The sequence below is a fragment of the Tenrec ecaudatus genome, chromosome 1 (assembly GCF_050624435.1).
Source record: "Tenrec ecaudatus isolate mTenEca1 chromosome 1, mTenEca1.hap1, whole genome shotgun sequence".
In the NCBI taxonomy this organism is placed as follows: Eukaryota; Metazoa; Chordata; class Mammalia; order Afrosoricida; family Tenrecidae; genus Tenrec; species Tenrec ecaudatus.
The window spans coordinates 265,171,665-265,188,836 of NC_134530.1; the positions used below are offsets into that span (position 1 = coordinate 265,171,665).

General features: G+C 40.9%; 1 protein-coding gene across 1 annotated transcript in view; it reads right to left on the reverse strand.

The window, feature by feature from the left end:
• The window catches only part of PCNX2 (pecanex 2), a 357,992-nt gene that overhangs the window by 280,553 nt on the left and 60,267 nt on the right, over positions 1-17,172 (reverse strand). The window contains exons 6-8 of the mRNA XM_075532150.1: positions 9,241-9,388; positions 8,224-8,369; positions 3,737-3,830 (exon numbers count right to left, since the gene is read on the reverse strand). Coding sequence (XP_075388265.1) covers positions 3,737-3,830; positions 8,224-8,369; positions 9,241-9,388 — 388 coding nt within the window. The remainder of the gene's footprint in view (positions 1-3,736; positions 3,831-8,223; positions 8,370-9,240; positions 9,389-17,172) is intronic.

Sequence of the window (17,172 nt, forward strand, 5' to 3'; positions counted from 1 at the left end):
CATGGCAGGGCAGACTATCTTAGGGGACACTCCTGGAATTTCCCATAAATACCTAGGGAGAAAAGAATGTGCAGGACCATACGGTTTGAAATTAATATTCTTTTTTTTTTTTTGAGGGGAGAACTCAAAAGTTTATTTCTTCTTTCTTTTTTTCTCTTTTATTTTTAGCAAACTAGGACATGGATGTACAAACCTCAGCTAGCCCACAGCCTATCAGGAACCTCCAACTTTCAGAACAATGAGCTCAGGGTCAAAAGTGACTAGAAAAATCAATACTCACAGGGAACAATCCACTGCAGTCACTAAGCAACAAAGGAACTCGGGGGAGAAGCAGAAAAAGCCCTTAAATGGGCTTTCAAAGTGTTCTCTCACCCATCAGTTTGCTGGAGCCTAGCGCCAGAGCGAGGCATGGTTAGCAAGGCCTAGAAACTCTCGTGGTTGCACGCTGGGCAGCTAACTGCAAGATCGGCAGTTCGAAACCACCAGCTGCTCCCTGGGAGAAAGAAGAGGCCTCCCGCTCCTGTAAAGAGTTAGTCTCAGAAGACACCCACAGGGCAGTTCTTCTTGGTCCTGTAGAGTCACTGTGGTCAGCGCCAACGTGGTAGCAGTGAGGTTTTGAGTATTTCTACTCCTGTACAGATTTATAGTCTCAGAAAACAAGGGCACAGTCCTACTCCGTCCTCAAGAATCGTCGTGAGTCAGAATTAGCTCCAGGGCAGTGAGGGAACGTGCCCAGCTTTTGGAGAATCATCACAAGTGCCCAGGGTGAAAGGGCACCCTCCCAATGTTGTGTGACATCCTCACAGGTAGATGCTGGGAAGAGAGAAAGAGGCCTATGAAAGTGGCGATAGAAATATCCATTTTCAAGAAGACGAACTTCTTTTCACCACTTCTAGCAGCAACACAAGTCGCTTTTGACTCACAGCCGCTCATATGTGTCCTAGTAGAGCTGTACCCCATCCAGTCTCTGCCCAGGGCTGATAAGTTTGGGAAATTGATCGCCAAGATTTGCTTCCAAGACATCTCTAGGTGGGCTCTCGGTTACCAGCCTACCCCATTCACCGTGTGTAGCACCCAGGAAAGCCTAATGTTTTAGTCTGGGTAGACTAGAGAAACAAATCCATGGACACACATGTGTGTACAAGAAAGAGATTTATATACAAGAACAACTGAACATTGAGAAAACATCCCAGCCCAGTCCAGATCAAGTCCATAAGTCCGATATTAGCCCTTATGTCTGGTACCAATCTATAAAGTCCTCTTCAGACACGAAACGCATGCAATGATGAAGAATGTAGAAGATCACATGCCAGTGAATAGAAAGTCTTTGGGTCCAGTGTCATTGGAAACATCTCAGCGCTGGCAGGGGTCTCTATGTGGCTTCTCTGGCTTCTGAGGTCTGGTTGCATCAGCAGAGGTCCACGTGGCTTCTCCAACTTAGGGTACTTGTCTTGTCAGCTCCAAGGTCTCCCAGGGAGCCCCAATTAATATTCTTATCATGTCTTCATTCCTCTCCATCAGTGTGTCATGGCTTGCATTTTACTATGACACTAGAAGCTATACCACCAGTTCTACTGGAGCTTCCAGACTAAAAGAGACCAGGAAGAAAAGTCTGGTGAACGACCTCCAAAAATCAGACGTCGAACCCAACAGATCATAAAAGAAGATTGGATTATGATTCCTACCACTTCTATCAGATATGACAGAACTAGCCCGGGGGGGTTCCAGGCTGCCATCTGTACAGGAGCAGATTCCCAGTCTTTTTCTTGCGGAGCCACTGGTGGATTTAAACTACCAACCTTTAGGTCAGCCGGTGAGGGCTTTACCACTGTGGTATGGCCCAAAAAGGAGCCCCTCTGGGTTGCAAGGCAAGACACACTAGGCACAGCACTGAGCTAGAGCATACCAGCAACCATGAGGAAGGTGTAAGTCTGGGCACCTGTTCCTTCAGTTGGGTACAAGGTCTCCATGAGTCAGAGCTGACTTCACGACGACTAACATAAACAACACGACTCCTTTTATGCTCCCCAGGTGTACGGCTAGGACATTCCAGTAGCCTTATAAAATCTCCTGCAAAGTCTCAATGCTATGTGCAATCCTAAAAAAGATGTAATTTACTTATACAAAGGCAATCAATCAATACTCACCTATAATATATTAGCTGCAAAGGATCTTTAGTCAGTAGGCACCCAGTCTGCTACTAAGATAATTTATGTTTCATAATGTTTCCATTAATTAGGTTATAATCAGAACATACAAGCTAATTCAATATTAATTTTTTGGAAAACTATTTTACGGGGAGTTAATGCCGATATCATATCATTCCATTCTTCAATCACAACAAGCAGTGTTGTACAAATAATTGCTACCACAATCAGTTTCAAACCATTCTGTTCCTTCCTCAACTCCTTGACATCAGCTCCCTTTTATGCCTCCCCCCACCCACCACCAGTGTACCCCCCAGAAACCCTTACTCTACTTCCTGTCCCTATAGGTTCCTCAATCCTGGGTTTCATATACTGAAGCACAGGAAAACATCTAACACAACATCAAGAGGGTGACTCCCATGACATAACATGTCTGAGATAAACCTCAATATGAACAAACAAATATACAGAAAATGTTGAGAAACAGATCAGGCCTAACGTGTATCAGAGCAGGGATCAACTGGCACGATATTTTAGTCAGGTGTATCATTTTTATCTTCTATATTCATTTCTCCAATGCTCTCTATTTAGTAACCACTTTCGTCCCTTCCCTCTAGTGTAGATAGAGGGACACCACCAGAGGCTTATTTCCTATGTAGATCCCACAAATGTATCTTGTTGGGCTTCTGCTGTCATCCATAATCTTATATAAAACCAATTCTCTCTCACAAATTAGGCTCTGAGACAATTCCTTTCTTCAACTTTGGATGACATGATTTACAATCCTGTGGTGACTGATGATGGTGTGCTTCTTCCACATGGACTTAGTTGATATCTCAGTTAGATGGCTACTTGTTTGGAGACAAGCCTTTAAGATCCCAGCTGCTATTTTATCTGACAGTCGGGTACTGTCTAGTTTCTTCACCACCCTTTGCTACAGCACCTAAATCTTCTGTGTTCCCTTCCTGAGGGCGAGTATCGAGCAGGGCCATGATGTAAGAACTAAGTGTTCTTAAACTGCAGCTAGGATTTAGTGAGAGCCCAAAACTCATTCCTGGAGTTATGTTATTCATTTGTTTTGTTTTTTTATCTGTCTTTGGCTCCCTTTCAAAACCTCCAATTTATGGAAATTAATTGAATTAAAACAATTAAGAAAGCTATTCAATACATCCTGAAGTAAAATGGGAAAGATGTTTCGATGATATATGTGCAAACAGTTGACCTTCACTTCTGTGAATGAGAACTGTCTACCTTTCTAGCCCAAACATGTGGACAAGTTTAATCACATCTACTTGAACTGTGCCGTAATCTCCTGTGAATTATAAGCAGTATCGTGCTTGCAAAGGGTCCTTCTCTAGTCATATTGACATGTTACTATGTTCATTTGGGAAGTGACTGCTAAAGGAAAGGTTGGGTGTTTTTTTTTCTTATACTAAAAAGTCGCAGTTTCTTTTCCTTGTACATCAAAACCGTGAGTCATCACATGGTAAACTGATTAGCATGAGGACACCTCACTTCGTTCTCAGTTGGACTTGCATGGCTTCCAGCAATGTAACAACTCCCAAGCCGACAAGCAAAGCCCCACTTACCTGGTATGAGAAAAACCGTCATAATTAGACAGCGGGTGGTGCCAAGGTCCTTCTCTCTGATTCCCAGCTTTTAAATAGCAGGATCTAATGTCCCCTGTGAAATCAAGACATTTCAGCAAAACACGTTACCCAATTATCTGTGCATTATCACTTCAGCTTACCCCATTACCAAGTTAGAGGGAACCGCTTTGATTGAACTGCTTTAATAATTACAGCTGACAATATGGATCCATCATTTACATTTCTTCACAAAATGCATATCATGAGAAGATGAGGAATAGTGAAAAGAAAATTCAATTAATTGATTGATTATTAATTGATTAATTAATTGGTTGATTTGGAATTTTTCTTCATTGACTTTTTAAAAACTGGTACGTGAAAATGTATAGCTACTGGGGTTTCAGTGGAATGGATCCAGACAAGTTCTTTCAGTGATCCCCTTGTCGGAGTGTCACTAGGGTGCTCTCAAGAAAGGTCCATTCAAAAGAGTGCCTTCCTAGGGGCTGAGCTGGCAGCAGCTTAGCTCAGAGGGATCTGGTGACTGCTTTGGAGAAGTTTGATTGTTTTTGTTTATTATTTTTTTAGAGGGCATCGCAAAGGGCACCTCTTGATAGATTTTCTCAAAGGGCGCAGGACAATCACTTATAAGAAGTTATAATAAAGTTTAAAATTGCATTAGTGAGAAATATGTCAGGAGTGCTTCACTGAGGAAGTTTGTTCCCATCACAACCACGCACATGCCTACTTTTCAGGGGTACCAAGGGTGATCCGCTAAGACTTATTCGGGGAAACCTTACCAATCCACCCTACCACCTCTCAGATTTATTTTTACGCCAAAATGACCAGTGTCAAGGACTATGGTAAAGGAACACGATTTGAACTGCTTGAAGGTGCTGTTTGAACCCTGATGGCGTGGTGGTTGCACATTGAGCTACGGACCACAAGGCCAACCGCTGGAAACCATCAGCCACTCCTCGGGAGAAAGACGGCTTCCTCCTCCTGGAAAAAGGCAGTCTCAGAAGCCCACAGGGGCAGTTCTGCCCTGTCCCACACGGCTGCTGTGAGCCAGCATTGACTCCATGACAGCGATTTTTATCAATTAAAGAATGTTTAAATTTTATACATTTTAATAAATTATTTATAAATTATTAATAAAGTATTAAAATGTTTATAAACAAAAATTCCTTTGAGGAACAATTAGAGAGGGTCACCTTAAGAAGTATATAAACTTAGGTAAAAGGTATGTGAAGAAATAATCATTTCACATCTTGATATATTTGTTGAATCAAGCTTTCTATTATTTTATAACAATATTTTTACTTACTCTCATATGTTCTTTTTATTTTTGTATGCATATTCCGTTCATGTGTCAATGCGATCTTTGCTAAGCTACAAGTGTGTACACAGACACATCAGTATCATATGCACAAGTGACTTCATATATCGACGGGGTAATGGGTGACCTAGAAAGCCATCCTCCACCAACAGAGTGCAGAGGAAGAGTGATCCCGCAGCATGCTGCTGAGGTAACAGGTGATGAGGGAAATCAAGACCAGAATTAATTTATAGAGTTAACTTGGCTCCACTAAAGAAAATTCAGTCTCTATTAAGGTATAAAATCAGTTGCTGTCCTAAAAGACTCTTCTCAAAAGAGTCCTCAAGAATACCTTTTTAGGTCAATGTGGACTGGAACTCAAAGACTCACACCATTAAATTGCATCTAAAAGAAATTTTGAGAGAAAAGAGTCCTTTCAGAGCAGGGATGGGGAATTTCCAGCCCTTGGGCCACGTAAGGCCCATGAAATCCCAGTGCCGGCTCATCAAATAGAAGCCGTCCCTGCCATCAAATTAGGGTGAGTTAATTAAAAGTCTGTCATGAGCAAGAAGAATCGATGGTACTAACAGAAGAATTTCAAGCTGCACTGAAAGTATAAGCCAAATATAAGGCTCCAGGAATTGATGGGATACCAAACGCAATGTTTCAGCAGGCTGCTGAAGCACTTGGAAGCACTTACTTATCTATGCCAGGACATTTGAAAGACTGGCTAACTGACTGGAAGAGATCCATACATGTCTCCATTCCAAAGAAAAGTGACCCAACCCAATGCTCGAATTACAGAACAATACCATTAATATCACACGCAAGTAAAATTTTGCTTGTAAATATAAGTAAAATTGAAGATCATTCCATCACGGTTGCATAAATACATTGACAGGGAGTTGCCAGAGGTTCTGGCTTGATTCAGAAGAGGACATGGAACAAAGAACTGTCATTGCTGATGTCAGGTGTATCTTGGCTGAAAGCAGAGAATACCTGAATGGTGTTTACTTGGGCTTTATTGCCTGTACTAAGGCATTCGACTGCGGGGGCCCTAACAAGGTATGGATAATTTTGAGAAAATGGGAATCCAAGAACACTGCAATGTGCTCATGTGGACCCTGTTCATGACTCAAGAGGCAGTTGTGGGAACCGAGCCAAAGCTCACTGCAGGGTTTAAAATCAGGAAAGGTGTGCTTCAAAGTTTCATCCTCGCACCAGATATATTTAATCAGTAAGCTAAGCAATTTGTCAGGGAAGCTGGATTATATGAAAAGGAATTCAGCATCAGGATTGGAGGAAGGCTAATTGACAACCTGCAGCAAGCTGATAGCATAACCATGCTCACTGCAAGTAAAGTGCTTGCTAAGGAAGCTCAAGGATGACAGTTTTTCAGTATGGATTGCCACTCAATATAAAGAAAACAAAAATCCTCACAAGTAGGCTAGTAGGTAACGTCTTGATGAATGGAGAAAAAGTTAAAATTGTCAAGGATTTCATCTTGCTTGGATCTACAACCAATATTCATGGAACAGCAGTCAAGAGATCAAAGACATATTGCATTACGTAAATCTTCTGCACAAGTCCTCCGTAAAGTGTTGACAAGCAAGGAGGTTTCTTTGAGGACTAAGGTGAACTTAACTCAAGCCATGGTATTTTCAATTGCTTCACATGCATTTGAGAGTTGAACACTAAATAAGAAAGAAGAACCAATGCAGTTAAATTATAGTACTGGTGAAGAATATTGAAAATACCATGGATGGTCAAAGAACAAACAGATCTGTCTTGGAAGAAGTACAGCCAGAATGCTCCTTAGTGGCAAGGATGGGGAGACTTCACCTCACGGACGTTGGGCATGCTGTCAGGAGAGAACAGCTCCTAGAGATGGGAATCATACTTGGTAAAGTAGCAGGGCACTGAAAAGGAGGAAGACCAAAAAGAGGAAGACCTTCCGCAGATGGATAGCATAACGGCTACAACATGGGTTCACCCCTGATAACCCTCGTGGGGATGTCACAGGATCAGTGAGTGTTCGGTTCTGTTGTGAGTAGGGTTGCCTTAAGTCGGGCCCGACTTGACAGCACCTAACAACAACACTTTCTAAGTTGATAACTGGGTATGGTCTGCGAATGATGTAATAAATATCCAAATGGTTCTTGGTCCTTGGCAGAAAAAATGGTGCCCTACCCCTGCTCTAGAGGCTAAATTTTTTTCTTTATAACATAAAAGTCATTTTGCATAATAACCATTCTCTTAGTTTTTATACCAGGAGAAAGATGGGACTTTCTATCCATGTAAGCAGGGGTTCGGGGGGCGAGCCTGGCGGGGGGGGCCTGGGAGGTGGGCATCACTATAACTGGGCATTAATTCCCTGGCAGTGAGTAAGGGAAAGAGTTACATTCTCGCAAACTCACATGGGGCAGTTCTATCCTGTCTTATATCGACACTATGAGTCAGTATTGACTTGTCAGTGAGTTTAGTTTGGATTTGATTTCATTTTTCTATAGACTGAAAGGCTCTTAAAACTATAAACTGCTCGTCAATCTTTACCAAACCAAAATCAAACTTGTTGCCAACAAGTCCGTGTCAACACTGTGGAACAGAGGAGAATTTCCTTATGGGTTTTAAAGGCTGCACATCTTTATGGAAGTAGACATTCTCTTCTTGTGGTTTGAGTCACTGGCTTTTCAGTTAGCGGCCAAGCATTGAACCACTGAGCTACCAGGGTTCTTCAAGGTAGAATTGCTCAGAGGATTTCCAAGGATTTAATCTTCAATTTTATACCAAGAAAATGAAACAATATCTCAAGGTCAGGCTAGGTGCAGAGTATTTCTCTCCTGGAGTTTGCCGTTTGGGGTGGGGATGGGGATGGGCAGGGGATGTCATTAATCAAATGATTATACAACTAAGTAAATAATTATAACTTTAGCAAAATAACAAGATACTAACAGAGGACAAAAGAGAGGAAACTGATCAAGTCTAGGGAATCCAGAGAAGTCTTTTTATTTAGAATTAACACAGGGAGCTACATGGCATGTGCAAACGACCTGAGACAGGAGGATGTACAACATGCTCTAAGAGGCTTCCTGTTCCAGAGTCTAGCACTCACGGGAAGAGAAATATGTCGCTTTCCCCATGGGCCAATGAGGAAAGAGTTCGCAGAACTTACCATGTTCATCGATGAAGACATGCATAGCGTCCACGGACATCTCATCTTGCACAGAGGTCTCGGGCCCGCTGATGACTTGCAGGACAGAGCTATCTTGTTGAGAAGTTACCTTGTAGACGATTTGCCTTTGTCTACTGCCCTGAAAGCTTGACACAGATAAGAGTTTCAAAAACAATTAAGACTCATCCTTATTCTCAATACTCCAAACCAAACTCATTGTCATCTAGTCGATTCTTACTCATAGTGACCCTATCGGGCAGGAGGGAACTGACCCTGTGGGTTTCCTAAACTGTGACTCTGTGTGGCAGTAGAAAATCTCATCATTCTCCCTCAGAGAAGCTGGGGGGTTTGAATTGCTGATCTTACAGTTTGCAGTCGTAACACCACATAACCACTATGCCCACAGGGCATCTTAATTTAAATGTATGTGATATATTTATTGCATATAAATATATTTGTATATTAATTAAGTTATATGTTATATAACTTATGTTATATGTTAATTATTTAACAATTTAAATTAAAATAATAAATTGTTTAATAATATATAAATTAACATATTAAATAGTTAATGAATGTGTTTATATTTTAAATATATATCGTGATACCAGGAGGGTGGAGGGAAGGAGGGTGGAGGGAAGGTAGGCAACAACTGATTACAGGATCTACATATAACCTCCTCCCTGGGGGATAGATAACAGAAAAGTGGGTGAAGGAAGATGTTGGACAGTGTAAGATGGGACAAAAATAATAATGTATAAATTATCCAGGGTTCACGAGGGAAGTGGGAGTGGGAAGGGAGGGGAAAATGAGGAGCTGATGCCAAGGGCCTAAGTGAAGAGCAAATGTTTTGAGAATGTTGAGGCAACGAATGTACAAATGTGCTTTACACAATTGATGTATGTATGGATTGTGATAAAAGTTGTATGAGCCCCAATAAAATGATTTAAAAAAAAAAAAGTAAATGAGATAGTCTCGCACTCCGAACCAGTGTGAAGATAAGTAAATTACTCCTACAGGGTTGTGATCTTGGCAGGTTCTGTGAACACAGGGCTGGTATGAGCGTGGTCTTGACTCGGCACGTCTGATTTTCCTTGTCTAGAATTGCATCCACTGGCCTTTTCACGTTCCAGAATTGCCTCCTTTTTCTCCTGACCGCAGTTGTCTGAGGAAACATTGTTTTGTATTTGTTACTACATTAAATTAGAAAGTACTTGTAAAAGCACTTGGAAGCAAATTACCCAATTTGAAATAAGCATAGATTCAATTTGTACATTTTTAAAGAAACAAACCCGTGTTGCTATGGAGTCGGATCCAGCTTGCAGTCAGCCTCTAGGACAGAGCTGAACTGCCCCATAGGCTTCCAGGGCTGTACATTCTCATGGAAACAGACTGCCCAACATTTCTGCTGCGGAGTCACTGAGGGGTCCAAACCACCAACGTTTCAGTTAGCACCTGACAGTTCAGCCATGGCACCACCAGCTCTTACAAATTCAAACTGCTTTTCAATAAATTGTATTTCATTCATTCTGATGGTTGTTCTAATTGACAGCTTCCAAATCACGGTGATCTGCCCCATAGCTTCCTAGGACGTAATGTTTACAGGAACTTATCATTGGGTCTTTTTGCTGAGGTACGTTTGCACCACTGAACTTTAAGTCAACAGGGAAGCATGTAACCATTATGTCATTGTAATGGAGATTACCCAAATATATTTGAAAAACAAAAGTGCTTCTGTGTTTGAGACTTGTCTTTATTTATTATACTTTGAACATCTATTCTAAAAAAAAACTCATGGCTGTGAAGTCAATACTGACTCAGCGACCCACTGTGGATTTCTGAGACTGAAACTGTTTATGGGAGAACCCCAGTCTTTCTTCTTCAGAGTAGCTGGTGGCTTCAAATTGCCGACCCGGACAACAGCCTAAGGAGTAGCCACCAGAGTATCAGGACTCCTCTAAACATCTGCAAGTACCGCCTATTTTACATAACGAGTCAGGGATGTTCTTGAATAACTCCAGTGAACACTGACTCGCCTGAGTTGGAAATAACTCTCAGGGCTTAACTTTTTTCTAATTTTGACCTCTTTTGACCAAGAAATTTGCATCCTGGGCAAGCACTGCCAGAAACCCTTGGCTTCACTGAATTCGCTGTTGATCGTTGCACGTTCAGAAAACTTTACGGCTGTCCAGTGTTCACAACCCCCCATCCAGTTAGATTACCTGGGGCCGAAAGGTTCATAAATCATCAATGGATGCATCAGATAAAACCAAAGGTTTATCAAGAAACCTGGAGATCTCCTATGCTAAAGGTTTAGGAGCAGGCTTACATTTATCATTTCATAATCTTATTGGTCTTTTGTTCTCACTCATTCTCCAAATCTATATTTTGAATAAAAGTAGAATGGTTCTTTCACAAAGCAAACAGTTAAGTTTAGCTAATTAGAGCTATCTTTCCAACATTCTGGGGGATGTGGTAAGATACTTTTGTCAAATGAAATGTAAATATTTTTGTATTGTCTTTGCCCTTACCATTTACATATTATATATATGTATGTATATATATATGAACTCTAAGATCAAAATATAGAATAGTGAGGGTAGATTGAATTGATAGTCCTCTTAACCTATGGACCAAAATAAAGATCTTAGCTTATAGCATTATGTAAAATTGAAGATGCTCTGAAAGCTCAGTCCTCTTTTTATCTAGGACATAGACTATCAATTAGTTTAAGGTCAAAATCACCAGTGTATTCCCATAACCTAAGTGCCACAAAATGAAAGCCCACTGTCATCAGGCCGATTCTGACTTATACAGACTCTATATGGGGTTTCTGAGGCTGTAAACATTTCTTGAATCACCTATCTTTCTCATGGGAGTGGGTAGCCTCATCTTCTTTGCTTTCCTGCGTGATTGGTGTGTTTGAACCACCAACCTTGCAACTAGCAATCCAATGTCTACCCAACATCACCACCAGTGCTCCTTCCATTCTTAGACCTCAGGTAATTATAAAAGTATTGCTAGCTTCCATGTGAGCCCCCACACATCTGAGAAACCACAATTCAAAATTTGGGGGTACAAAAATATTTGCATTTCATTTGAAAACTTGTCAAGATACAAATCTTCACCGTTCTCAAGAAACAAATTTATGAAAATAATTATCATAACAAATACCACAACTCAATGATGATGTCCCTTAAAAAAATAACAGAGAAGCACAGAAAAATGAGATGCGGGAAAAAACCAACCTGTTACTTAAGAAGTTCTACCTAATTCACACTGCATGTCTTTAGATTGATTTGTTCATCTCTCTTTATCCTGTCTGGTCTCCTTGTCTCTTAAATGGGTACATTTCATACTCCAAAATATGGGCAATATTTCCTTTTAAATTTGGGGGAAGTTTTTATGTCCATAAAATAGTACATGTTCGCTGTATATAATTTAAAGAGAAAAGAATCAATTATTTTTTTCTATTAGTTTGGAGTTAATACATATATCATATCCTTCCATAGTTCTGTCATGTGCAGTAGAATTGTACAGTTGCTACCACAATAAGTTTCCATTCTTTTTCTACCTGGGTTCCTTGACATCATCTCCCTATTTTCCACACCACCACCACCGCCACTCTACCCACCTCCTCCCGGACCCTTATTCTACTTGCTGTTCCCACAGGTTCATCAATACTGGGTTTCATATACCGCAAAACAGGAAAACATATAACACAACTTCAAGAGGGTGACTTCAAATGACATAACAACTCTGATATACACCCTAATATGTATAAACAAAACACTATGTGGTAGTTACATAATTTGTTGTCAATTTGAGACTAAGGAGTGGTGTTTAGCCTGTCAATCAGGTCACAGCTTGATGACCTCATTTAGAGGTGCTAGGTCAATGGTTCTCAACCTTCCTAATGTCACAACCCTTTAATACAGTTCCTCTTGTTGTGGTGACCCCCCAAAGATAAAATTATTTGTGTTGCTACTTCATAACTGTAATTTTGCTACTGTTATGAATCAGGCAACCCCTGTGAAAGGGTCATTCCACCCCCAAAGGGATTGTGACCCACAGGTTGAGAACTGCTGTGCTATGGAGATATATAGCTCACTGGGTCTCTCTCTCTCTCTCTCTCTCTCTGCTTCATCTCACTGCCAGACATCCCTGTTGACAAGCCACATGGAGACACACTGATGGAGTCAGAGTCCTGGCGCTGGAGGAGCCATATGGAGACCCACACCAGCACTAAGATCCTTCCATCACCACTGGATCCACAAGACTTTCCACCCATGGCCTGTGATCTTCCTGCACTCGGCATTATTGCTTGGCTGCTTGAGTCTCAAGAGGAGTTTTTGGACTAGTATTGGACATAAGGGCTGATATCAGACATATGGACTTGATCTGGACTGGGCTGGGATGTTGCTCAATATACAATTGCTCTTTTATATAAAGCTCTTTCTTATACACAGGAGTGTCTGATGAATTTGTTTCTCTAGGCTACCTGGACTGATACATGTTACAAACCAAAAATACAGATAATTTTGGAAACCAAATCAGGTCCAACCTGCATCATAGAGGGGATCCACTGACAGAGTTTTAACTGTTCAACTCAGATGTATGCCTTTGATCTTCTACGCTCATCTCTCCAAAGCACTCTGTGTAGTAGCCGCTTTCCTCCCATCCCTCAATTGTAGGGAAAGGGAGTTCTCTGGAAGCTTATTACCTATGTAGTTTTAAATTACTCTTAACCCTGCCATCATTCAAATAAATACTGGAAATGATTTGATGTGTATCACAATATTTTTTCTGTATATAAAATAAAATTATAATACAGATATTATTTTATAGGTATTATATTAATCTTAAAGCATCATAAACATTTGATATCATTAAATACTATTCTACATTACTCAAGCATAGAGGTTATTTAATATTTTATTGCTACAAGATAATTTTTGTAAATAAAATTATAGAGTTTCTAGAAGTCAGAGTCAAATTGATAATGTGAAGTTTTTTGTTGTTGTAAATGTAGGCTGTTTCCATATTTCAGTTTTTCATAAAGATTTTTTCATATATTCATGATTGTATTCCTAGAAAATTCTAAAAGTAAAACATCTGTATCAAAAATAAGACAATCATTTGTTTTAAAGTATTTTGATTAAGTATTTGCATGTGATTTTCCATAGCTTTGAACTTTAGGATATTCTCAAAGTCTAAAGATAGTCCTAAAGCCATTTATGAAGATAGACAGGGCTAGAAATAAGGGTATATTGGGAAATCAGACCCTTTTGCAGTCACGTTCAAGCCCCAGCAGTGTTTTCTCATCAGGCAAGAGAGAGATTAGGAAACAGTCTTGTGGTGGTTAATTTTATGAGTCAACTTTCCCAACACTAGTTGAAATTGCTGTCCTATAATGCAATCCAGTGTAATATAATATAGTCACCTTCCACATTCTTCGCTGGTATAATGTAATCAATCCATCAGATCTAAAAGTAGTTTCCACAGAGTATATATAACCTGTTTTCAGACTGTATTAGACATGCTATAGAACTTACGCTCTCTTGCTCTCATTGTTGTGCACTTTTTCTGCCATCTGACCTATGAATCAGAGAAGTAAGCCTCACGTTTCAGTTTGTTCCCTAATCGACATATTTTGGGCTTGCCAGAGTGTGTTAAGTTGGGTTGTGTAAAGAAAAGCGGTAAGACTGATACATGAGAAGGCATCCCAACCCAGCCTAACCCAAGTCCATGGGTCCGATGCTCTCTGGGACCATCATCAGACTCATGTAGCTGCAGGCCAGTGGAGCAGAAAGGACAAGTGGGAAGCAGGGAGAGCACAGGCCAGTGGGTGCAGAGTCACGTAAATTCAAGATTAGTGGAAACATGACAGAATTATGACAGCTCTCCAAGTCAGCAGCCCGCACTTGGGAAAGACAAACGGCCCCAGCAAGGAGGAAGGGGAAAGGCAAGAGGTAGAAGTTCTCCATTTCTCTTATTACAAGGTCACACTCCAAGGAGGCACCAGCAGGCTACCTGATGTACAGGTTGGACTCTATCCGCACACTTTTACACAGGTGCAGGTTGACATAAAATCTAACTACCACACAGATCATACAATCACATGAGCAAAACCCTTGCAGTAAATGTCTCTCTCTGCTTCTATCATCTATCTATCATCTATCTTTGTATACCCTAAGACAATTGTCTGTCAGTTTGTCGTACTGTGGTGGCTGTGTGTTATCGTAATGTTGGAAGGTTGGTCACTGGTCTTGCAAAGGCCAGTGGGGAAACGGAAAGTGAACACGCAGCAGAGCTGACAGACTAACAACAGACTATGAAGACGGAATCAGCCACCCACTTCGGAAGACATAGCCGCTAAAAACTTTATGCATAGCCTTTAAACTTTGTCGCATACTGAGGCCTCATGAATGGAAGCACAACACTATTGGAGAGTGTGCCAGAGGATGGGCTCCTGGGGTCAGAGGGCACTCAAACTGTCACTGAGGAGGAGCTGCTTTCTCAGAGGAGGATGGACCATGCTGAATGAATGAAATAACGCCTTGGGGATTTCTGTGTGTCGCTCATGCACAATTCAAAAATTGGGGGTGGGGGGTGGATAGCTGCAAAAATCTAATAATTAAAACGTGGAATGTATGAATTATGAACCAAGGAAAATTGAAAATCATCCAAAAATAAAATGGATGATGATTAATGTCCTAGGCGTTAATGAGATAAAATGGGCTTGTGTTGGGCACCTTGAACCAGAAAACCGTCAGATGTACTCAGTCAGCAATGAAACAATCAACAGGAATAGGGTTGCACCCATCATCAAAAAGGGCATTTCAAGATCTGTCTTGAAGGACAGTGGTATCTGTGATAGGATTGTATCTTCCCATTTTTAAGGAAAGCCAATCAATAAAACTATTATTCAAATTTATGCACCAACCACAAAAGCTAGACATATGCAGAATTATTGGCAACTGGAATTATTGGCAAATGTTGGAAACAAAGAGTAAGGAACGGTAGTTGGAAAGTATGGTCTTGGTGAGATGAATCTGAAGATTGCATGATGGAATTTTTCAAAACTAACGATTTGTTCATAACAAGATTGATTGTGAAATGTTCTTTGTGACAATGAATGCAACATCATTCCTCTTGATTCTGTTATTCCTGAATTACAAGTAATAAACCATATGGTTTTCTGATTCAAAATGGCCAGTACCAGTCTAAATTCAGCTCACTAATGCCTAGGTCACATGCCACCCACCGAGGCCATTTAGCCGGGCCATCAAGTGTTTTTGCCCCATTTGTTTTTTAACTTCAAAATAAGATATGTGCAGTGTGCATAGGAATTTGTTCATAGTTTTTTATTTTAAACTATATTCTGGCCCTCCAACAGGTCTGAGGGACAGTAAACTGGCCCCGTTTAAAAAGTTTGAGGACCCATGGCCTAGGACATCGATGTTTATGTTTTTCACTTCATTTTTATTGACTTCCAATTTTCCTAAATTCATATTTTGCACATTCCAAGTACAGATGATTAACAACTTTTTGTAGCTATTTCTTCTTACCGTTGAGCCATCCCCCATTAGGAAATAAAAATCCCAAAGTCTCCATTCCCACAGACTTTACTCCATCCATGTCACCATGGTCGACTCTGGTCCAAGAAATCCGCTCCTTCTCAGTGACTTCTGAGTGTCCCTGGACGCACGGGGCCCATCCTCTGGCACTGTCTCTGACAAGGTTTTGCCTGCATTCATTAGGCCTCAGTACCTGACAATGGTTAAATGCTATGCATAAGGTTTTCAGTGGCTACTTACTTTGATAAGTGGACAGCTGATTCCTTCTTCATAGTCTGGAAGCTCTGCTGCGTGCTCACATCGGGTGGCTCTACAGGCATTCGAAATATCAGTGACAACTTCCAACATCACGGCAACACACAGCCACCACAGTATGTCTCACTGACAGACGAGTGGTGGAATCAGACTCACAGTTTTTCAGTTTGGTTTGACTATTCACTACAACGGCCACTCACAACTCGCAGACAATACTCACATTATCAGACTTGGTAAAGAAGTTAGCAAGTTGCAAATTCTCAGAATACAGTTATTCAGACAGGAACGTTTCTTCTTAGCCATGCTGGCAGGCAAGTCTCTCTCTGGCCTTTCAGCCACCTGACTCCTTAGCCTTTGCTCTGCTCAAAAAACGTCACAAAGCCCTTTTAAGCCTTCCAATAAACGTTCAAAGGCTATATCATAAGCCTCACCCCAAAGGCACTCAGCTCTAGCCTCGTGGGTAAGAAAGCCAGATTCTCTAATTGTAGAGTTGGCACCCACTCCACCAGCCAGCTTCCTATCCAAAGGCGCATGGCTTTAAAACTTACTCCATGCCCTGGAAAATCTACTGGTCCTGCCACCCCTCTCCTATTACTGGTTCGTTTCTAGTGTCCCAGCTGTCTCGTGGATCAGGTCGGTTCAATGTACGGGATCTCCAAATCCAAAGCATACATTCTACTCTTGAGTCTTCTTTTCAAAATTGTTTGATAGTCATGTACTTCATATATCAATTTAATCACTCAATGTATTAAGATCTGACTAATCACCACCACAATCAATTTCAGAACATTGACTTCCCATCCTCATTATTCATAGCACTCCATTTACCCCCATGCTCCCCTGCCATCCCCCTAAGCAATTACCCATCCAGTTACTGCCTCTATAGAATTAACTATCATGAATTCCATCTACAGAAAATCATACAAAACAGAGACAGGAAGAAAAGAAGCAAACAAACAGACGATTCAAACCAACAACCGCCACTAGACAAAACATTAAAAAAAACAATCAAAAAGCAGCAAATGTTAAAAACTGAAACAACTTTGAATAGGTGACAAGGGAGATCAAATGATAAGGCATTCCATTTTAACCTAACTGTTGTGATTAGATGTCA